Source organism: Poecilia mexicana, unplaced genomic scaffold (genome assembly GCF_051168715.1).
Source record: "Poecilia mexicana isolate PSO_F unplaced genomic scaffold, ASM5116871v1 scaffold_8, whole genome shotgun sequence".
Taxonomy (NCBI): domain Eukaryota; kingdom Metazoa; phylum Chordata; class Actinopteri; order Cyprinodontiformes; family Poeciliidae; genus Poecilia; species Poecilia mexicana.
Window position 1 is genome coordinate 3,309,104 of NW_028263377.1, and position 22,946 is coordinate 3,332,049.

The 22,946-nt window shown below is 39.6% G+C and overlaps 1 protein-coding gene across 2 annotated transcripts; it reads left to right on the top strand.

Annotated features, from left to right (window-relative positions):
• The first annotated feature begins 2,970 nt into the window (after window positions 1–2,970).
• On the top strand, window positions 2,971–21,994 carry slc16a3a (solute carrier family 16 member 3a). Of its 2 annotated transcripts, none has more exons than XM_015007619.2 (7): window positions 2,971–3,118; window positions 11,517–11,622; window positions 11,845–12,106; window positions 14,222–14,365; window positions 15,430–16,016; window positions 16,128–16,308; window positions 17,808–21,994. In XM_015007619.2, the coding sequence occupies exons 3-7, from the start codon at window positions 11,884–11,886 to the stop codon at window positions 18,167–18,169; spliced, it is 1,497 nt and encodes a 498-aa protein (XP_014863105.2). In that variant the 5' UTR covers window positions 2,971–3,118; window positions 11,517–11,622; window positions 11,845–11,883; the 3' UTR covers window positions 18,170–21,994. The 2 variants fall into 2 exon arrangements, with proteins under 2 accessions (XP_014863105.2, XP_014863106.2); XM_015007620.2 differs by lacking the exon at window positions 2,971–3,118 and adding an exon at window positions 3,125–3,388.
• The last annotated feature ends 952 nt before the right edge of the window (window positions 21,995–22,946 follow it).

The following is a 22,946-nucleotide window of genomic DNA, read 5'->3' on the forward strand; positions in this document are numbered from 1 at the left end:
AATTTCTAACCCCTCTATGTGACTTTAGAATTAGAGAATCAAACATGGTATTGATTAGTTTGATTATAGGATTATGTGTTATATTATTATACATTAATGTTGAGAATACATCATCTGTTGAGAAATGGGCAAATTAGGAAATTATCCTGCACTAAACGTAGCCTAGCATATGTAGCATCAGACAGTTCATGAGCTGATCTGCAGAGAGCTTTCAGGATGTCCACTGATCACTGTAAACTATAGAAATTAGCAGGTGGTAAACTGCTTTCTGGGAGGATTATTATTACAAAAAAGCTGAAGCTCTTAATGTATGTATCCTATATTTAACCAAAAAATAACTTGAGATTGAAAACCTCTTTCTGAGAGTCACCTGGTCAAAAACAGAACCAAAGATATTGGACCCAATGACATTGTGCAGGAAGTAAACACATGGACAGTGGGAGACCGGTGTAAAGATGTTTCCTGAAAGGTGACAGCTCCCATGAGTCCTGTTACGTACCAGCACACAAAACTCCTGCAGTCCATGTGTGGTGTTGCTTTTGGTTTTATCAATGATCATATGTAATCTGGTAGTAATCTGTGGGCATCTCAACTGGATGGAGAGCCAGGTCCCAGTGTGTGATGAGGAAGTAGCTCAAAGATTCTCCTACAAAACAGCTAGAGACAGAAGAAGACAATCTGATTAACTGCTGGCTCTAAGAAGAGAAAACTGGGTCAGCAGCTGTTAGAATCCTGGACCAGAAATTAACAGAGAGGAAGACTGAAGCTGCAGAGAAGCAACACTGAATGCAGTCTGCTGACACATCCCAACTCTTTACTATCTAAGCTATTTAAGTAGTTGTGTTTGACTGTGTGTCTGTGTGTGTAAAAGTTGTTGTTAGATATAAACAAAATAAAAGTGAGTGGCCAAAAAAAAAAAAAAAAAAATCACTTTACCAAACATTTGCCTTTGTCATTTAGAGTAGTGGTAAGGTAATTTAACCACTGGGTGGCGCTGTTTAACAATCTTTATTGGTGCAGTGACAGGACTGTTACACAACAGGTCATAGTGACCTTCCTGGAAGATGTGTAAGAGCAGAATAACTGCAATAGGTCAAACAGCAACAATGAAAATAATAATTCATGGTATGCTGTTTTTTGTTTTCTCTGCTGACCTTTATTTGAAAGTGGGTTTGTGAAAGAGTAAATACACGCAGCAAAGGTCAAAAGGCCGGGACTCAAACTTGTGACGGCCGTGTCGAGGACTATGACCTTTGTACCTGGGTCGCACCACCACAACAACAAATATATATGTTTGAATTTATTGTGCTGTAAGTAGATATCTATTCTGGTTTGAAAGTAGTTTGACACTGAGTCTACTCATGTTTCCTGTGGAGGGATGTGGGAGACAGACTGAACACCAGCAACCACTGAACCAACCCTGAAGCTCCAGCTCAAAGCTGGGTTTATTTCCTTTATGTTAAGTTGCAGAAATGCAGGGGGCAGCAACAGGAAAACAACATGCAACAACAGCTGCAGAGGTACAAATGCTACAGTGGGATGGATTTCTAAGGAGTTGATGACGTTGTTTTCGCACCTTTTGGGAGATGCCTGTCTTATTTCATATCAAAACCAAACAATTTGGTTGAAGGAAATAATTTCTGTCTAAATTCAGAGGTGGGTAGTAGCTAGTTACATTTATGCTTGAGTAATATTCTTGAAAGCAACTTCTGGGACTTTTCACTTTTACTTGAGCTATATTATTATGAAGTATTGCTGCTCTTATTGAATTAAGTCTCTGGCTATTCCAGTCACTGTTTTAGAAAAGTATTTATTCTGCCTGAATCTTTTATTTTGTGATAATGTTATTTATTTATTTAATCTTTTAAAAATTGACAAATCAAATGAAGGTTATTTGTGAAGCACATTTCAGCAATAAGGCAGTTTAAACTTATTTACATCATAAAAACACAATACAGTATCCTAGTATGAAATAAGCAATAAACATTATATTTTATGAACTATATCATCAAAATCATGAATACACATCAAATATTTTGGCCAACATGGTTCAAAGCAACTCTAAACAGGTGAGATTTTAGTCTTGATTTAAAGGAACTTAGTATTTTGGCTGTTTTGCAGTTTTCTGGAGGTTTGTTCCAGATTTGTGGTGCGTAGAAGTTGAATGCTGCTTCTCTATGTTTGGTTCTGTTTCTGGATGCCGAGCAGAACCAGAACCAGAAGAGATCTGGAAGGGTGATACATCAGCAGATCTTTAATGTATTGTGGTGCTGAAACGTTCAGTGATTTTTAAATTAGCAACAGTATTTTAAAGTCTGTTCTCTCAGTGAAGGACTGTAGGACTGGGTGATGTTCTCTATCTTCCTGGTTTTAATCAGAACTCCAGCAGCAGTGTTCTGGATCAGCTGCAGCTGGAGGCTTAATTTGATAGTCAGACCTGTGAAGATGCTGTTGCAGTAATTAATGCGACTAAAGATAAACGCCAGAATGAGTTTGTGTAGATTTGTACATCGTTTGTCTGAAGATGTCATTTATATAAGAGTCAGTCAGATGTTATAGTTAATTTCTCAGTACTTTCTTCTTTTCTTCTTTTTACCAAATACTTTTGTACTCTTACTTGAGTCTCTCTCTCTCTCCCTCTCTCTCTCTCTCTCTCTCTCTGGACAGATACTTGTTATTTTGAATCAGAGTGCTGCTGTTTCTCTAAATCTATCAGGGGTATAAATAATTCGTTGCTGGCAGGTGGTGCTTTGTCTTCAGGGACATTTTGTCAACACAGCCTCTGATGGCTCAGATGTCTATCAGCTCTGGCTGAGTGGGCGCCGTCAGCAGCTAGAATCCCTCCGAACTGTCCGGGAACTCGGTGCAGTCAGTGTGACGGTGATGCGCAGGCCACAGAAAACAAAGCCTATAAATAGCACGTATGAGTTGATGTGCTTCCTCTTGGTGAGGTCAGGCTGTGGGGTAGGGTGAGGGGGTGGGTGTGGAGCAGGGGGGCATTAGGACCCGGCAGCAACTCGGTCTGCCCGGCTCTGACGCTCTGCGGGAAGACGTGCAGGTTGGAACGCCGCGCAGGTGCTGAGGCTGGATGAGGGACGGCTCCCGGCTGCATGATCCGGTAAGACGCTCAGCAGTTTGCCGCTGGGTGCAGACACACATCTTCCTGTTTCACATCAGCGGTAGTCCAATGACTGTCACAGCTGGACGAGATGCGACTATTAATTATCATGTGGCATTTTTAATTCCGGGACGACTGCGTGAAATTCATCATGTCGCGGGGATGCGTGACTTTTTCCTCGGTCTTTTAGAGGCGATCTAATTCTGCAGGAAATGACTGCAGCAGCTTCCAGGATGAAGGTGTAAGCCTGCTGCGGCGAGAGGAGAGAAGGTAGATCAGAACGCTCTCAAGTTAGGAGGTGTTGGTTTAATCTGTGAAGCTTTTATTTTGAAAATTTCAAGATTCTGTCCTCACCGTTATCAATTCTGTTAAAGTTAGGGATGTAAATATGCAGAGAGGTAAAATATTAGTAGAGCAGAGAAATATGTCGATGTACCGGGGATGAATCGATAGGAGTTAAATTGCAAAACGGTTTTATCTTCAAAGGTTTATGTGACTCGAATTGATGAAGGATTCTGTTTGAGTTAAGATCAAATTCTATTTCGTTTTACTTTTAGCATCATCAACTCACAACTAAGTTCTTTTCATTCAATACACTCCATCCAGGGCTGCACAGTGGCGCAGTTGGTAGAGCTGTCGCCTTGCAGCAAGAAGGTTCTGGGTTCGATTCCCGGCCCCGGTCTTTCTGCATGGAGTTTGCATGTTCTCCCTGTGCATGCGTGGGTTTTCTCCGGGTTCTCCGGTTTCCTCCCACAGTCCAAAAACATGACTGTCAGGTTAATTGGCCTTTCCAAATTGCCCCTAGGTGTGAGTGTGTGCATGGTTGTTTGTCCTGTGTGTCTCTGTGTTGCCCTGCGACAGACTGGCGACCTGTCCAGGGTGTACCCCGCCTCTCGCCCGGAACATGAGCTGGAGATAGGCACCAGCACCCCTCCCGACCCCACTGAGGGACAAGGGTGAAGGAAAATGGATGGACACTCCATCCATCCATCAAATGTTAATATTGAGTAAATTTGATCTGTGATTACAAAATGCCATTTTCAAATGCTAATTTTATTTTTTAGTGAAAACATAAATGAACCTGACCAGTGGAATCATCAGGTGTCTTGTTGTTATTGTGGCTGTTGGCCTGCTGGTATTGTGTGGCTCATTATTCTGCTGCAATAGCAAAGTGAACTGAAGGTCACAAACTGACGTCAGAACATGGTGAGAAATGAGGAAACCACAGGCCTCCAATGTGAAGCGAGAGTTTTAGCAAGACTGATATGCTACATCAGGCCCCGGTGTAAGGTGTGGTTCCAAAATTCTGTAAAAAACAACAACAAAAAAACAACTTTTTCTTGGAAATACATTTGTGCAACAGCCACATTAAAAAATAATGACCTTTTGGAAGAATCTGTGTTTTTGAGACATGGGTCAGACTCTTTCTAGCTTGTTATACGTCAGATTCCCATCAGAAACGTGTTACCCGGAGACACTGGCTGCTGGATGTTTGGCTTCACCAATCAGGCATTTCTACTGCGCAGCTCATTCCATCTGTTTCCTCAGGTTGTAAATCAGGTGATGGGGCCTCCAGCCACAAGATCACAGTCAAAACAGTGATTTTATTTGGCTTGAAGATAAAAAAAATACTTTGGGAATTAAAGAACAACTATCCAATACATAGTAGCGTTAGGATTTTGTAAGGCTGCTGTTGATTTAGGTGGCTGTGTAGAAGCGCTGCAGAGTCTGAGAGAGCATATAAATAACAGGTGGGGTGGGGGGGATTTGAAGGATGAAGTTAGTGCAACTGAGCTTGCCCATTACAAAGTGTAATAGGATGAGGCAGAGCTGTAAATTTTACTTGTTGATCTTCTGGTGTTGCTTGTTTGTGGAGGTCAAGGGAGAGTCTTAGAGATGAGTCTTCAAATGAAATGCTTTCTGCATATTTTAGTCTTTTCACCCATAAGCATAAGTCTTATGTTAATTATTCAAGAGTAAGTGGAAAAATGTTCTTTGCTGTTGTGTAATATTTGCTGCTAGTAAGGCTTTCAGCTTTTAAAGACTGGAAAAGAGCAGTAAAAGATAATTAGTGGCTTTAAGGTCAAGTGTCAAACCTAGACAGTTACAAACCCATTCTTTCATTGTTTCACCCCATAGACAGTGAGTGCTGTATGTATGTAGTAAGGATGGGAACACTACATTTCATTCATTACATCCATGTAAAGGTTGGGGAAGCAACAGGAGGGGCATGATAACCCAGGGCTCCCTGGTTTACAGCAGCATTACCCCCTTAATGTAAAGGGAAAAACGACATCCATCCATCCATCCATCCATCCATCCACCCACCCACCCACCCACCTGATTATGCATGTGTGTAACTTTGACAGAGGACATAAATCACATTAACACAAAGAGAATATTAACATTATCAAGCAGTTTCTTTATCTGACTGTGAAAACACAGAATGAAGGTCACAGCCAGCTATCCTCCATAGGCTACGTTGTGGAGCAAATGAAGTTTCATAGAGGCTTGCTTAAAGGCTTGCTCTGTTATCTGGCAGTTGCACTGCTGTCAAGGAAATCCTGCTTCACAAGAACCTCAAATAAAGACTTCCTAGGAAGTCCTCCCACAGCAGTATACATCATAGCTGTTGCACATCATGCAAAAAAAAAACAAAAAACTTGCAGCTTGTAAGATGTCATAATTTTCTGGCAGCCCTGAGAGAGAGAATTTTTTCTCGTCTGAAGTATGTAGTAGCCTTAACTGTTAATAATAATAATAATAATAATAATAATAATATGTCCATAAGTTAAAATATGGATGTCTTTTTCTCTCTTTTGTTCTTTCAGACACTGGAGCAGTTTATATGCTGTAGTACTCTTTTGTGTGAAAGATTTAATGAGAAACTTGAGAAAAATACAAACATGCAAAAAAATTTGTTTTTGCTGCAAGTATCCATCCATCCATCTTCTAACACCCTTGTCCCTTGTGGGGTCGGGAGGGGTTCTGGTGCCTATCTCCAGCTAACGTTCCAGGCGAGAGGCGGGGTCACCCTGGACAGGTCGCCCGTCTGTCACAGTTGCTGCAAGTAATTTTTCTAAAAAGCAGCCACTGATTTGGAGGTCTGCATTGGTAAAACCTCACAACAAAGGTCAACATTTACATTTTAACTTTTCTAATTACAAACAGAAATGTCAACTTCTGAACATAAATGAAATGTATAATAAAACTGCATCTGTGAGGTAGTTAAGCAGTGGTAAACGGATAAAATGCAGTTAAATTTTTTTATAATGAAATTTTTTTATAACGAAACCTCAGAATCTTGATACATAACTATTTAAGAAATTTAAGAAAGACAAGACTTGGTGTAAAAAGTTTGATAATCACTGCTATAACTTTAGCTAGCATGGCCAATAAAGTTTTTTATTTGTTCAATTTTGTTATAGTTGAGTTCTATTCAAAGTTATGAGATACTTTCATTTAACGTTCTATGAAGCCTACTTGAAGGACTTCCGGCTTGAGCTGTATGATTTTATTTTTTGAGCTTACACTTCCTGTCTAACGCTGTTGCATAGCAGTCAGCTTGTTAATCCCAGCAGTTATTTTTTCCACGTTGTTTCATATTGGCAGCCACTCCGAAGAGTCAGAAGGTTTGTTGATTGTAAAAAGTATTACTATACACGTGTATTTTGTTCTGTTAATATGTTGTTGTTTTTTGTGATTATCTTAAAATAGCACTTGAATAAGAATATAAAATAATCAATTGCACACATATTACATATTTTAGCTCTTATGGCGTCTGCAGCTAACGCGCTAACGGTTGATGGCTTAGAAGCTAACGGTTAAGATAACAGTGAGTTACAAAAATGGATGGCTTTAGCAATGAGCTACAAACAGAAACCAATTAAATTAGAGCTATAATGCATCAAAGAGGTACAAGAAGTAAAGAACACTGAGTGCAAAGAGAATCTGTTGTCTGAACTTAAAATGTGTTCTCCATCTGAATTATCGTTACCCAGGTGCTCAGAGCGCCCTCCTGTGTTAGCAGAGAAAATTATAGCCTACCATAAAGAAAAAATAATTAAAACGGAGAAAAGGGCTAATTGTCCCTTGTCCTAACAATGGAAAGGGCTAATCAGACTCAGAGCATCAAGGGAAAGCTTCAAGTCTGACTTGTCAGAGCAAGAGTTATGTGCAGTGGCAGACAATATTGAAAATGGATTAATGACACAATGAAATTGTACAGTAAACAAGGGAGCATAGTACTCAATCTCCTGACCTAAGATGAAGAAAACTTTATGAAAATAATATGTGAACATATAACAGCAAGAGAAGATTTTGATGTAGATAGAGAAAAGCAGTGTCTTTATCAGCTATTTTCACATGACTTTGCTTGCTCTGTATGTCAAGTGTCAGTATGCAGTTTGACATTTCAAGTATTGTAGCCAAAAGGACTGATGCATCTGTAGAGTTAGCTGCAAAGGAATCAGTTTTTGAGTTTATCCAGAAAGAGATCAAACACAAGGAAAAAAATAAGAGAAATGGAGGAGCAACACAGAAGGGAATTAGATGTACAAAAATCAGAATGTCAGCATTTAGGGGCAGAAAAGAAAATGCAAGAAGCTCGTGCAAAATTCAAGATACATGGTGAAAAAATTTACATAAATATGGACAATCAGGAAATTCAACAGAATAACATGCTGTTGACCACCTTGCTGTTTATGAACAAGCAACCCCCAGTGGCTTACTCCTTACATTGATACCCCAAAGGAATGTCTAATACCGCCAATCTTAATGAAAATTATTCAGACTTTCAGGTCTAATGGAATGGTGGGCCTCTTTCACCTCACTTGTGAACTGCAAAGGCTTATCATCTGGTGATAAGCTTCACCTGCTGAAAATATATGTCACAGGCCTGGGCAAATATTTTTTTGAGGGAACATTTTATTGTAGTGATGACAAGACATGTAAGGATACATGGCAAAGACTTGACCAGTGGTCAAGGTTTTATTGTCCAAAGACCTTTCAGAGACAAACGGTCTAAATGGACAAAATTAAGCTCAAAGGATGTAGAGGGTTTAAGGACATCTTCAGATTTCCTGAACACATTTTGTTAAGCTCTGTCACATGAAAAAGGCCTTTAAAGTGACTGTGAGGACGATCCATAATTGTTACAGAAGGTTCCAGACTGGCTTGCATACCGTTGGAATTGCCAGGTCACGGTAACACTTATGGGCGGCATGGATTTTTTTTTTTTGCAGCTGTTGAGGCAGAGATTCCAATTACTTCATATGGGGTTCAGTCACGTGCCCAATTCTATGAGAAAAGAAACCACAATGGACTTTAAATCAAACAGATCCAATCTAAATCAAACAGATCCAATCAAGTCTTCATAACTCAAACCACAGTACTAAAACAAAAAGGCACAAACAGACAGCCAACAGCAAAGATACCCTCATGTTTTGCAAAAGTGAAGAATACCAGTTGACAAAATGGCCACACTTCTCAGATAAGCCCTTGGAAAAGAAACACACATATGTTAAGGATAATAAAGCATCTTATGGATACTTCAAAGTGGGACATAACATCAAGGATTGTCGCCGTGGCCACTCATGTGACATTTGTAATGGAAAGCATCCAACTTGTCTACATGATAACATTGCAAAAGAAAGGTTTCTTTGCCTTATCAACACAGTTTCAAACACTCCAGATGAAACCACAGCAGCTCTCAACATTATGAAGGTGGGTCTGTCAAGTAACATTTCATTGATTGTTTTTGTATGGTATCCAAAAGGCAGAACCTATTTAAAGAGCATTAGATACACAAAGAAATAGCACATTTGTCAGTGAAGGAGTAAACAACCAGCTACAAGCAGTCACTCCAAGCTAAAAGTGGTTATGACACAGACATTCTCTTTAACCTTCCCTCATGCAGTAAAGACTCCATATCAGTTCATTATGACAATATACCCACCTGTGACACAGAAAAGCAATGGCTCCATTTGATAGAAATCACTGATGTGATGCCACTTTTCCTGAGCTGCAATGTGGGACTCCTTATCAGATTCAATTGTCCCAGAGCTTTAGCACCAAAAGTTGTACTAGGAGAAGACTATGAGCCATATGGAATGTGCCCAGGCCTATGGTGTAGTATTGTTGGAGGCTCCACACCATCAGTCAAATGTAACAGAGTCAAGTTTGTCAGAGTCACAATAAAGGAATTATCCTCTGTGACTTCATTGAATGTCATTAATGTGGTAAAGTCAGAATTTAAGGACAAAAGGAAATGACAAAATGGTCTAATCTTTTTGGATATCCTCAAGGAAAGAATAAGGAAAAAATGAACAAGAACACTTTGAGATGCCTCTACTATTCAAACAAAGGCCACACATACCTGAGAACAGAAAGGCTGCTGAAATTAGACTTGAAGACTTAAAAAGAAAGTTCAACAAACATGAAAATTGCAAGAGACTACGTAATTTACATGAAGGACATTAACCAAAGTACAAAATGAAAGGAAACACTGAAAACAATGGCATATTTCTCACCATGGGATTTTTCACCCCAAAAAGCTCACTAAACTACATATTGTGTTCAATTGCTCTGCATAATACAAAGACACAAGCCTAAATGATCAGCTTCTCCAAGGGTAAGACCTAAGCAACAACTTAACAGGCATCTTCCTACGGTTCAGGCAACATCTGATTGCTATAATGTGTGATATAGAAAATATGTCCCATTAGTTCCACACCTGACCATGCGACCAAGATTACCTGCTTTTTCTGTGGTGGAAAAATGGCAACATAGACAGATATATCAGATATAAACACATCTTTTTGGCATTACATCATCTCCTGGGTGTGCAAATTATAGCATAAAATACTATTTAGCAATGAATTATTGCTCACACCCTGCAGGATTTCAGTTTATGGAAAATAAATTTTTATGTAGATGAAAGGGCAATACAGCTAGAAGCACAGAAATATGCTACATAAATTTATGTCAAACAGCACTGATGTTCAACAAAGCACCCAATCTGAATGTGCAGTCGACACAAAAACAAAAAAGTTGGTATTCAAAGACATGCCACAGGAAAGGTTCTTATAATGAAAATATTGAAAATGACTGTTTTAGATTTGACAACACTTTAGAGGTACACCCACCAACACTCTGTGGCATCTTATCCACTGTTCACTGAGGGATGTCACGGCAACAGGTCTGTAGTCATTGATGACTGATGGGTGGGTTTTCTTTGGTACTGGAACAAGGCAAGATGTACTGGAACCTTCTCTTGGGTCACGGTTCTACAGAGTCCCATAGAGCTGCTCTGCACAACCCTTCAGTACTGTGAAGCTGACACCATTTGGACCTGGAGCACTTCTCCGGTTCAGTATTTCCAGCTGCCTCTTCACAAGATTTTTAGAGACAAACAGATTGGCAAGAGACAGAATGGGAGCATTAGCATCTCCTTATTTGGTTGGAGAAACTTGTAAAAACAGAAGAGTCAATGACCGAGGTGGAAGATGAAACATTTAAGGTGTGACTGGCAAGCTGTGGGTCAAAGTAGGGTGGGAGGTCTGTTTGGCTGGGGACAGGAGTGGAGAATGATGAGCTCTCTTGCTGTCTAATTCTTCTTTTGCTTGAAGCTTGTGATCTTCATATCTGAGCACACATCTATGACATTGTTTCTTAGTAGTTTGGTCTCGAGCTTCTTCCTGTACTTCTCCTTGCTTTCTATAATCTGGACTTTGAGCTGCTTCTGTATGCTTGTCTATAATTTCCTGTCGTGCTCTCTGAAGGCTCTTTTATTAGGTTCAATAGTTCCTTCAGACCACTGGTTTGTTATTAGGGAAACATCTCATTGTTCTGGTGCAGATGGTGTTATCCAGTCAGAAATTTATATAGTCAGTCAAACACTGTTGTGGCATTGATATCCTCTCTATGTGGCTGGCAAAGAGTAATCTGGTATGTAGCCTGTTGGGCACGATGGTGGCGATTTGTGGTACAAGTTTGTCCCTCAGTCTGTGTGTTATTGGTTTGATTCCTGCTCTGTTGTGTTCTTGGGCAAGACACGTCGCCCACCCTTCCTGTGGTGGTCACAGGACGCAGTGGTGCTGGTACATGGCAGCCTCACCTCATGGCAGTCTGCCCTGGAGTAGCCACAGCTGCCACAATCCAGTGGTTTCCCACTGTGTGGGTGAATGTAGTGTGAAGCGCTTTGGGGTCCTCTATACTTGATAAAATGCTATATAAGGTTGAAAATGACAAGCTTTTCATTTATGTCTGTATTTACTAACCAGACAATGTACTAGTGTTTAATGGGTGGAAAATAATGTCTGAAATTCTAGATTTATTTTATTATTACATTTTATTAAATACTGAGAAAATTACATGATCTGTCTGATTTTTATTGTAGATTTTTCTGGCTGCGGATCCGGTCGACATTTCTTCATTCCATGATTGCTGGGTATGCATAACGTGTAATTGTGAAGATTTGTGAGGAGAATCCTTCATTAAAAACTGTGAGTCACTGTTGCAAGACTGTTCTTTATATTTACTCAATACAGTATAATTAAGAACTGGTTGATGAGAGCAGAATGTAGCCAGAATGAAAAAGCAATATTAGGAGTTATGTGGATCCACACTAAGGAAAGAAATTCAATCTGAGAGTGTGCCACCTGCTGCTGCTCTGAATTTAAAATGTAGAGGGAACTTCATTTCCTAATATTTTATGTTTGTTCCAGTATCTCACTGCCTCCATTAAGGAACAGCCATAAAGCACCATGGGAGGTGCTGTTGTGGATGATGAAGCACCAAGTGTGAAGGCCCCAGATGGAGGATGGGGCTGGGCAGTGTTGGCTGGATGTTTTGTCATCACAGGCTTCTCCTACGCATTCCCTAAAGCAGTCAGTGTGTTTTTCAAAGAGCTGATCCGGGAGTTTGGAGTTGGATACAGCGACACCGCCTGGATCTCTTCCATCCTGCTGGCGATGCTTTATGGCACAGGTAGGCTGCTGTTTGTTTGCATAATACACAGACGGAAGGCAATATCAGTGTACTAATTCAATTTACATGATACTAATATTAAACAAAAATAATATCTGGTTTTACTTAACTCTTTTTTTCTCCTCTGATCTCTGGAACCCTTTCCTTTACAACCTCTCATTTATTTCCTGTATAAGAAGCATATTTCCTATATGCTTCTGATTGGTAGACAGACAGAACCACCCTAACAAACTCCCAAGCGGAGTTTGTTAATTTCTTCATTCCAACTGTCATCAGTTAGAATTAGTTATATGCAAACCCAGTCAGTGGAAGGTGGGACTTGCCTTAATCCAATCACATCCAGCTTACCTCATGTTGATTTTTCAAATGACAGTTTATAATGTTTTAATCAGACAGATAAATCAGCTCATCAGAATGGTTAGAAAATGTCAGATGATGACATTTATGTACTCAGGCCAGGTTATTAATGAAATTCAGGCCTGCAGAGGCAAAAATGTTTTATTATTATTTGAGGTTCCTTAGATCATTATTCCATTCTTCTATTTTAGTTTCAGTTCTTTTATCCATGGTGTCCCTTTGGCTGATCCTTGTCCATCTTCCTTAGCCTTCTCTTGTTTCACATCTCCTAATTTTCTCTGCCTGCTCTCTTTCCCCAGCTGCATCTACTTACCTCTGATTAGTCCCACCAGCCCTTATCTTCTTGTGTCTGAATATATTATAGCTTTCTGGTCCGTATTGTTCTCTGCTGTCCCGTTGTGTCCCGTTGTTGTTGCTGTTATGTTAGCTGCTATGAGCTTTGTAAGTTTTCGTATTTTCATTAAGAATGCACTCAGTGTTCATCCTGAGCTCCTGTCTGCATTTTGGTCCATTTTCAACTCGAAACTGTAATATTTGATCAAAGTTCAACATTTGTCATGAAATCTGCATGCTGACAGCAGAGAGCAGGCACCAGGGGGTTGATGAGAGTAGAATGTAGTTTGGGGAGATGGAGCGTTCCTTCCTACTGGAAGGAACGCTCCAGTAGGTATGCTGCTGTATGACATTGAAACTGGAGGGGAACACCAGTAACTGTAATAACTGATGTTTTGCTCATGAATATGAAGCTCATGTGCACACAATATGCTTTTCAGACCCTACACATCATCACTATCAGTTTTTGTTCGCAGCAGTTAGACCTGCTTGTCTGGTAAAGTGCTTTAGAGTGACATTTCTTGTGACTGGCTCTATTGAATGAAATTCTATATGTAAATCTTTGTGAAATTTGTTGAGTTGTTGAAGTTTATCCATTTTTAGCTAAAATGTCTGTCCTGTAACAGTCGTGGTAAACTGTGTTTCAGTAATTTGAAGAATTTTACATGAACTGTAAGTTCTGGAGATCATTCAGAAACCCAGCTCAGTGTTCCACACCACACAGTGGTTCTCATATTTTTGGGAACCACTATCCATGCAACTTTGCTTCATGCAACAAACCTCCATATGCATACTGGCTTTATTGTAGCAGATAGCCAAGCTGCTTATGTTGTTACCCTGTTGTTACCCTGGCAACAATTGACCATAAATCAAGGGTTAAGGCCGAGCCTCTGAATGTACCACTCACCCAAATATGTTGCTTGGCCTTAAGAAGACATTTCAAGCTAATGCTGCACATGTAATGGTGGGAAAGAAAGCCTACAGCAAACTAACCTACTTACAGCTATTTCAGTTGTGTGCAAAGTGTGTCATGGTCACAGACATCTAGATGAAATACATTTATTTCCTTGTCATTCATAGGAGTATTGAAGTTTGAAATAAAATGTTTAGTTCAGAAACCCTACATCTCTGTCTCTAAAGCTGGTGGAATTTGGTGAATTGTTCAACATGGATCAAATAGAGATGGATCACATCTCTATTTATTTTAGTTAAGTCCAAAGTTTTTTTCTCCAAATTTAATAAAAGACTAACATAGCTATAAAGTACTTTTTACTATGACAATTTATTAAATTTTTTTGCAAGATTAATGCAATGTTATTTAAATTATTGAGTGAAATATTTAGGACAGAAAACTGAATGGTACCTAAATGCAGCAGCTGATAGCATTAGAGTGTCCAGAGAGTGTCTGTGCTCTGGTCTATGCAGGTCCTCTGTGCAGCGTGATGGTCAACCGCTTCGGCTGCCGCCCTGTGATGATGGTGGGAGGCCTCTTTGCCTCTTTGGGAATGATCTTGGCCTCCTTCTCCACCAGCATCATCCACATCTACCTCTCTACTGGAGTCATCACAGGTTTCACTGTTTTTTGTTTTTTTTTTCTTATTCACATTTTCAGTGAAGCTGAAAATCCATCCTTGGCGTTTATCTTGAATTGTCTTTCAAATGACTAATTGACAGTTACTGAATGTAATTTTATTGAGACTTTTAAATTAAATCTGACTAAATTTGCACAAAACTTTTGAATCCTTTATTTTTCTTTATGCAACTGACTGTCTACATCAGTGTTTCTCAACCCTGGTCCTCACCAGCCCCCTGCTTTGCATGTTTTAGATGTGCCTCTATTTCAGAACAGCTGATTCAAATGATTGCATGACCATCAAGTATTGTAGAAGTCTGTTAATCACCCAGAGATACAACTCAGGTGTGTAGCAGAAGGGAAGTACCTAAAACAAGCAGGACAGGGGGGCGGTGAGGACCAGAGTTGAGAAACACTGGTCTAGATATAGGCCAGTAACGCATATGAGCAAAGGAATGAGATGGATTCTACAAAGTCTTGTTTTCATAAAAATATCTAATTTTCTAGTGTTCCATCTTAAAGCTGCAGTGTGTAACTTTTACAAAGATATTTTTTACATATTTTCTGAAACTATCACTGTGTGCTGACACTATAATATGAGTCTGAAAAAAATCGAGCTCCTCTGCCTTCTCCCTATGGTCCTGCTGCCACCTGTACAAATACACAGCTCCATTAGAAACAACCAATCAGGGCCAGAGGAGGGTCTAAGTGCTGTCAATGACCCTTGTGTACATACTTCTCACAACCTATCCCCTGCTCTCCTGTTGGAATAGTGAATTCTGCACCATTAGCACATTTAGCAGCACATACATGATGTTGATTGACAGTGCTGAGCCCCTCCTCCTGGCTCTGATTGGTTGTTTTTGACCAGGAGTGGTGGAGTTCTTCAAATGTCAATAGTAGCCAAGGGAGGAGGTGGAGGAGATGAGCTTTTTTCAGATTACCCGTCTCATGACAGCTTTAACAAATATGTAAAAAGCGACTTTGGAAAAGGTGTATAATGCAGCTTTAAATTTCAACCTTTTTACGTAAACATTTCTTGTCCTTGTCTTTGATGAAGGTCTGGGATTAGCTCTGAACTTCCAGCCATCTCTCATCATGCTCAATCGGTACTTCAGCCTGAAACGTCCTCTGGCCAATGGGCTTTCTGCTGCTGGGAGCCCCGTGTTCCTCTGCGGCCTCTCGCCTCTGGGTCAGTTTCTTCAGGACTATTATGGATGGAGGGGAGGCTTCCTCATTCTTGGTGGGCTTTTGCTGAACTGCTGTGTGTGTGGAGCCCTCATGAAGCCCCTACAGAATCCCAAGCCTGCGGAACAGCAACACGACCAGGAGGACAAGAAGAAGAAAAAGAAGCTGCTGGACTTCTCTGTATTCAAAGACAGGGGGTTTGTCATCTACACTGTAGCAGCATCCATCATGGTGCTGGGCTTGTTTGTGCCACCTGTGTTTGTTGTGAGTTATGCCAAGGAGCTGGGGAACGAGGACACCAGTTCTGCGCTGCTGCTCACCATCCTGGGTTTCATAGATATTTTTGCTCGACCAACCTGTGGTGTGATTGCCGGACTGAAATGGGTGCGGCCTCGGTGTGTCTATTTGTTCAGCTTTGCGATGCTCTTTAATGGAACTGCCGACCTGGTTGGCTCACAAGTGGGTGAAGACTTGTTAGTCATGAACTACTAATGAACAGTTTCTGCTCACTGATGTAGAGAATTTAGGATCTGTAAGCTGATCTTTTTTTTTTTTTTACATTTCTTCCAGTCCAACGACTATGTGTCTCTGGTTATTTTCTGCATCTTCTTCGGGGTCTCCTACGGCATGGTGGGCGCCCTGCAGTTTGAAGTGCTGATGGCAATAGTTGGCACTGAAAAATTCTCCAGTGCAATTGGCCTTGTCCTCCTGGCGGAAGCTATTGCTGTGCTGGTGGGACCACCAAGTGCAGGTCAGTCAGTTATGTCTAATATTTGTCCAAGCAAGCATGTTTTTTTTTTGTTGTTGTTGTTTTTTTTAGAACAGAGTTTCCCCTAAACAACTTGCTAAGCCCGGTTGCTGGGGGGATGGGGTAGTCATGCAGCAGTCGTCCTTGTTTTTTGAGTTAAAAATTATTTAAAGTTGGACAAATCTTTCAGGACATGAGAAATTTTGAAATCTTTATTCTTTGAACAAGAAAAATGTCAATGACAAAATAAAATGATTAAGAAGAAAGCAGAAAAATATAATAATCATAACATATGTCAAGATAACCTGAAGCCATCCCATTAGCCCCACGCTGGAGATTTTAGCTTAACAGTAACAATACATGAAGTTACATTTGAAATGAATCAAACAAAGAACCAACAGTAAAATCAAACTTCAGTGAAATCAGTGAAGTTGTATTTTTATGTGTTGTCTCATGCGAGCTTTGCTTTATTTCTATGTATTTCTGTATTTAATCATAAGAAATCATAGTCAGGCAGAGAGAGTGTTGTAGTTGAGACTATTCCTTATGTCAATGCATGAAAATTTTACAAAATGAAGTCTGAACACGTTGAGTAATTGAATGAGACCCAAAACAAAATACTTATATTAATATTGCTTTACTTGTAAGAATGAACTGTAACTTTGGTTTCAAATAATTAGAGTCATGAATGATTCCTGTTTTCTTTTCATTAGAATATTAATAATAACTCAAATTATGATTATGATAAGTTATGGTTATCATATTATAAATGAATGCTAAATCAGAAGCTAAAGAGGTTATAGATGTGATTTTGATGATGAACTTGAGATTACGTAAAATGTGTAACTGCAATCAAAGATCACTGTTGTTGTGTTGGAGGTAATTGGTGAAACTTTAGGGAAAGGAGGAACTAAAGGGCGAGCAGATGATCAACACCTCAGAGTTTGCTGAATTTGCTGATTTGCAAACAGATTGTGGAGCAACTCAAACTGTTGAAAGAAAAATATTGTGCAGGTAAAGGGTATAGGGTGACCTGTGAGCAACCCCAGGTCATAGTGTAGTAAAGTGACTTTGAAGAGAAGGGGTAGATTAAGATTTTCAAACTCCTTTTCATTTAAAACGTATGTTTGTTAACATGTGAGATAACGTGTCATGGGGCGTCTGTCACTGTGGGTAGTTGTCTTGCAATCGGAAGGTTGTAGGTTCGATTCCAGCTTCCTTCTGCCACACGTCGATGTGCACTTGACCTCAAATTGCCTACCGATCTGCGTATCGGTATATGAATGTAAGTGCGAATGGGTGAATGTGACTCTAGTGTAAAGCGCTTTGAGTGGTCAAAATGATTGGATAAAGCACTATATAAGTTCAGTCCATTTACCATCATTTTGAACTGTAAATGAACAAAATAAAACCTTTTTTTAGTAAACCCAAGCCCCATCTTGATGGTAGTGCACCTCCACATTTCTTCTTGTCATTGTTTTTCTTGTCTTTTATTGTCACAGGGCGACTTCTGGACGCTACCAAGAGCTACATGTACGTCTTCCTGCTGGCAGGAAGTGAGGTATTGCTCTCAGGAGTGGTTCTGGCTACTTGCAACTTCTTATTTATCAAGAAGAAACCCCGTGAACCGGCAGTCTATCTGAGTGAGACGGTCACACTGGCAGATGATAAGACCAACCAGCATACAAGCAGGGCAGAGGGGCAGCAAACGACAGAGAAGAAGAAGGTGATCAATGAGAACAAGAATAACGACAACAATGTCCGACCAAAGAGTGTAGCAGTGGACTCACAGGAGGTGGAGAGGTTCTTAAAGGAGCCGCAGGCTAATGGTGACATGGCTGCTTGTCCTGAAACCTGTCTTTAGGTCGAGACGGAGGGTGCAGGTGAAACGTACTAGTTAGCAGCATACCCAACCCTAAGCTTTGGCCATAATTCAATGTCTGAGTGAGCAATGTGTTTATGTCTGTCACCGAAGTAGCTGTGACTCTGCTACCATCCAAATGATTGTTGGCAAGAATAGCTGTGTTGGCTTCGTCTTTCCACTCAATGTTTTAAAGTTTGCCGAATGGGAAAACTGAGCCGCAGTGCTGCCGTGTGTATATAGTTTATAACAAATGTTTAAGTTATTTTTTATGGATGTCGCCACCAGCAAATGAAATTAAGGGATAATTTTGTCAAAATTCTGCATTCTATGCTTTAGCAAATGACATAATAAATGATTAGTACAGATGAATGTAAACTCCCCGAAAAAGAAACGCAGTAAAGTTGCAATATGTAACTTTTTACAAATATGTAAAAAAACAAACAAAAAAAAACATTTTATAAAACTGTCATGTGGTGACAGTATGGGATGAGACAGATAATGTGCGAAAAACGTCAAGCTCCTCCGTCTTCCCCCTATGAACCGGCTTTGTCAGAAACGACCAATCAGAGTCAGGAGGAGGGTCTGAGTGCTGTCAATCACAGCTGGTTCCCCACAACATAGCCTGCCCTGAAAGCTAAGACTAGTTAGCATGGCCACCAGTGATGGCAGATAAATGGTTTTCCAAGATCCGTAAGTTGTTTCTCCACTATTAGCACATTTAGCAGTGCATTCATAAGATTGATTGACAGCACTAAGCCCCTCCTCTGGCTCTGATTGGTTGATTGCATTGAGTGCATTTCTTCAGATGCCAAGAGTAGCTCAGGAGGTGGGGGAGATTGATCTTTTCACAGATTATCTGTCTCATATTAAGCGGCCTCAACATATTGACACTTTTAACAAATATGTAAAAAACATATTTCTGTCAGGTACATACTGCAGCTTTAAGCAGCAATATGGAGCAGTTTAATTTGGATGGAATTTGATACAATTACAGAAGAGTGGGGGTGTAAATGATCTGATTTGCAACCATTCAGACCAGGCACTAGAGGCCATGAGTGATGTCATCAGAGAGTAAGGTCACCAGACACAGATTGGATTGGATTCAATCGTCCATTTTCACCATGTTTCAGGCCGGGTGACTGTATCAAGCTACTGCCTAACATATGGGGCCAACTACACACACTGTTGAAACCAGAGTGTGTGTGAAAGGCTAGGCTAACCAATGTGGTTAGCCTAGCATTCCAGGTAGTCAGAACCTAGAATACCTGACCTCTTTCAATCCCCGCATGAGACCCCCAACATGCTCCTGGTGATGATGTTTAGTCCGACTACATGGCATCCTGTCTGTTTGTCTGTCTATCTGACTGCCAGACATTCTGGCAGCTTCCTGCCGCACTACCATTTCAGTCAGGCTGCCTCTGTGCTCTGGTGAGCCTCCAGAACTGCCAGCTCCTTGCATTTTAAATCAAGTACATCCTCTGTGCTGCTCTGCACCAGATGACTTTCTAATTAGACTATTTGTTTGTGGTCCTTTACATGGTGCTTAACTTTTTTTCAATAATTAGTCTTTGATGAAGTGGAAGGGAATTCATTTTCAATAAAAGGAGGAATAGAATGAAAGGCTAACAAATTATCCAACCTAAGTTTAGAGTCAGATCATAGAAGAACAAACGTAATATTTAAAAAGAAAGACCTACGCTAAATATAATGTCTTGCTCTGCTCCACAGTTTGAACAGCGTGTTACAGAGATCACCAATTCTGAACTTCAGGAGGAATAGTCATTTGTCTTTTTTGGACGCATGTCAAAACAACCTAATGCTCAACATTTAGTAAAAACTAAAATAACAATTCTATTCAGTGTCATGAAAAAGTATTTACCTCCTTACAGATTTTGCTATTTTTCTCTTTTAGTTAAACTCTAATCTTTTTCATTAGCAACCATTTTTTTAGTATCAAAGATGACCTAAGTAAAAACAAACTGGAGTTCTAAAATTAAGGTTTTATTTATTGCTGTATAAAACCTATCCAGACCAGCCTGACCATGTGAGAACTTAACTGGTTATCTAGTTCTTGGCAGCAGTCACTGCCATCCATATACAAAAATTGCTCATCCCAAAACTGTTTTTTCGTTTCTTTTTTTTCTTCTTCTTTTTTTGCTAGCTGGAGTGCTTCTGTGTGACATCATATTCTTGATGTCACAATATGATTGCCAGAAATTCTTATTGTTTTCTTATTTTACTAATTATAGCAAGTTGTTCAGACCTTGAATAAGCAAACCAGGTCAGACTGTCCCATCGCCATGTCTGGCTGTCAGTATGTTGTTTTTCTGAGCCCAGATGTATCAGGAAAAACATCCACTGAAATGTTCCACCTTGTCTCATCAGTCCACAGACATTTTGGAGATCATCACTCACCAGTGTTTTCCTTGGAACTCTGCCATGGAGGCCATTTTGTCTCATCTGTATTATTGTTGAACCCTGACCTCTGACCTTAACAGAGGCTGTGAGGTCTGTTCTGGGTCCCCCTGTGTGATTCTGGTTGGCTGGCCTCTACTGGGAAGGTTCTCCAGTGTTCCTTGTTTACTTGAGTCTGAATGAGTTAACAAGGGAGCCAACTAGAACCAGGTTGGTTTGGATAACTTCATTTTCACTAGAAATGAGATCATCTTAAGTGTGTTTTGATTTTGCTGAGGTTATCTCTGATTGAGTGGCTACAACGTGGCTCACTGGCATCAGTGTGTGAGTGTGTGTGGGTGGCTGAATGACTGCAAGTACAGGCCTTTTACCATTTTTACCATTTCAGTCTTTTTGATTACCTGAAAAACACAAGAGTAACCAAAACTAAAACATTTTTTTAAAAATCTGTAAATGGGAAAATACAATTTCATGTTATGTTATTAAAAAGAAAGTGATAAAAATAGATTTATAACAGAAATAAAACTGAGTGCCTCACTTAAAAACAAACAATACAACGTAAAAACTAATAACATATATTTTATATATTTTTTTAGTTTTTATTTTTTCAAGAAATTTGTGATAAGAGAGGTGCAGAATCCTGCCAGCCTTATCCTTTAAAAAATAAAGTGCTGCTTTCTGCTGTTCTGCATTCTGAAGTGTTGGAAATGCTTTTTGTATCTGTATAACCAGAAACTCATTCCTGTCAAATGGCTTAAAATCTTGTTTGTGACAAAGTTTCTTTATTCTCTTCACTTTTGAATCACAAGGCAGAAAATATCTCCCTCCTCAGTTTGTGGCGTTACACAAAAACAGGCCAGGTACTAGTTAGATATGATACTGAACATGGCTGCAGAATGTGACAGCTGGTTGGAAAGTGCTGCTTCAACGTTTGTCTCTGAGTTTGAGGTTGGGGGTAAATATTTTAGCCCAAATCTGTATTGTGATATTCAAAAGAGAGAGAAGCATTTCTCTGTGAAACAGACGCTCCAGTCTGTTTCACGCTCACACTCCACAGGTTATATCGTCCCTACAGACTTGTATGTGATTGTGGATTGCTGTTATTGTGAGCTTACTTGTGTTGACAACATTATACTGCTTCTCTAAAGTACTGAGCTCACTTAGCTTCACAACCCCAGATGTCCAGCAGAGGTGATGCAGTAGCTTTCTATGGAACAAAGTGTGTTCTGCAACATGACTTACTGTTTGTGGAGTAAAAAGACATATTTAATCAATATATTTTAACAAATTAATTCTAATTTGCTATTAAATTTTTTATGGACAATGTTACACATTACTGTTCCTTGTGTGTTTTTTATTGTCTGTACCGTTTGTGAGTGTTTCAATAAAAATATTTTTTGCTGTTCTAGATCTCTGGTTGTCTGTCCATCCATCCATCCATCCATCCATTATCCAACATGCTTATCCTAGCAGGGTCGCTGTGACACAATAAGAATATCTTGGTGGTTTGATTCTGACTCATCAGAAACACATCATCTACAAAAAGCAGATAGAAAATCCTGGGATTCCTGAACCAGAAACTCAGCCACAAACAAGGTTAGATGCTATTACTTCTTACCATTAAAATTATTAGTTGAAATTTTAGTATGCAGTACAGAAATTGTAATATTCAGCAGAAGGGAACCCAAAAGATGGCCTTTTAAAAATATCATTTGTAGGATTTTAACTGTAAACTAATCAGTTTGTTTTATTTGTAATCTGAGCACCATGAGGGAAAATCACACAGCATCTGGGTGAATAATAGATCTGTCAGTATCCATGGTGATGGCTTACTTTCTTCTGATGAATAAGGACTGGGAAGACCCTGATGGTTTTATTTTGAATGTCAAACAGCAAAGTTCATCTGCAGACTGCCTTCCTAAATGGTAAATCAATTGTAACAAAAATTAATATATCTGTGCAGCACTGTTTATGACGGGAATCATTTTCAGCTAACAGTTTTAGCCATCAATGCAGTCATCTGTCAGTTACAGCATGAGATATTTCAAACCGAGATTACTCCTGGATGGTGAAGGTGGTAAGGGATAACATGGAAATAAAACACAAACATAAACTGAACATAAAAGCAAGTGTAACTTGGTTTCTAATGTTATCGAGCTGGCTCTAAATTTCCATTTTAGAGGATTTTTATTTGTCTTACATTCTTGTCCTTTCACCTTTATTACATTAATATTTCAGTATATTTTAAATGAGTTCGAAATTACATTTTTATTTAGAAATAACCTGTGATTTTTTGTGATTTTCTTTCATTGATATTAATACTTAATGCATAAAAAACACACATTAAAATGTATTCTGCCCC

Bases quoted from the DNA above. Each gene is read 5' to 3' on its own strand.
- slc16a3a (XM_015007619.2), top strand. From the start codon at position 11,884: ATGGGAGGTGCTGTTGTGGATGATGAAGCACCAAGTGTGAAGGCCCCA. The intron at 14,366-15,429 runs GTTTCACTGTTT...TCTTTGATGAAG, and splicing joins CTCTACTGGAGTCATCACAG to GTCTGGGATTAGCTCTGAAC. The intron at 16,309-17,807 runs GTCAGTCAGTTA...TTATTGTCACAG, and splicing joins GGTGGGACCACCAAGTGCAG to GGCGACTTCTGGACGCTACC.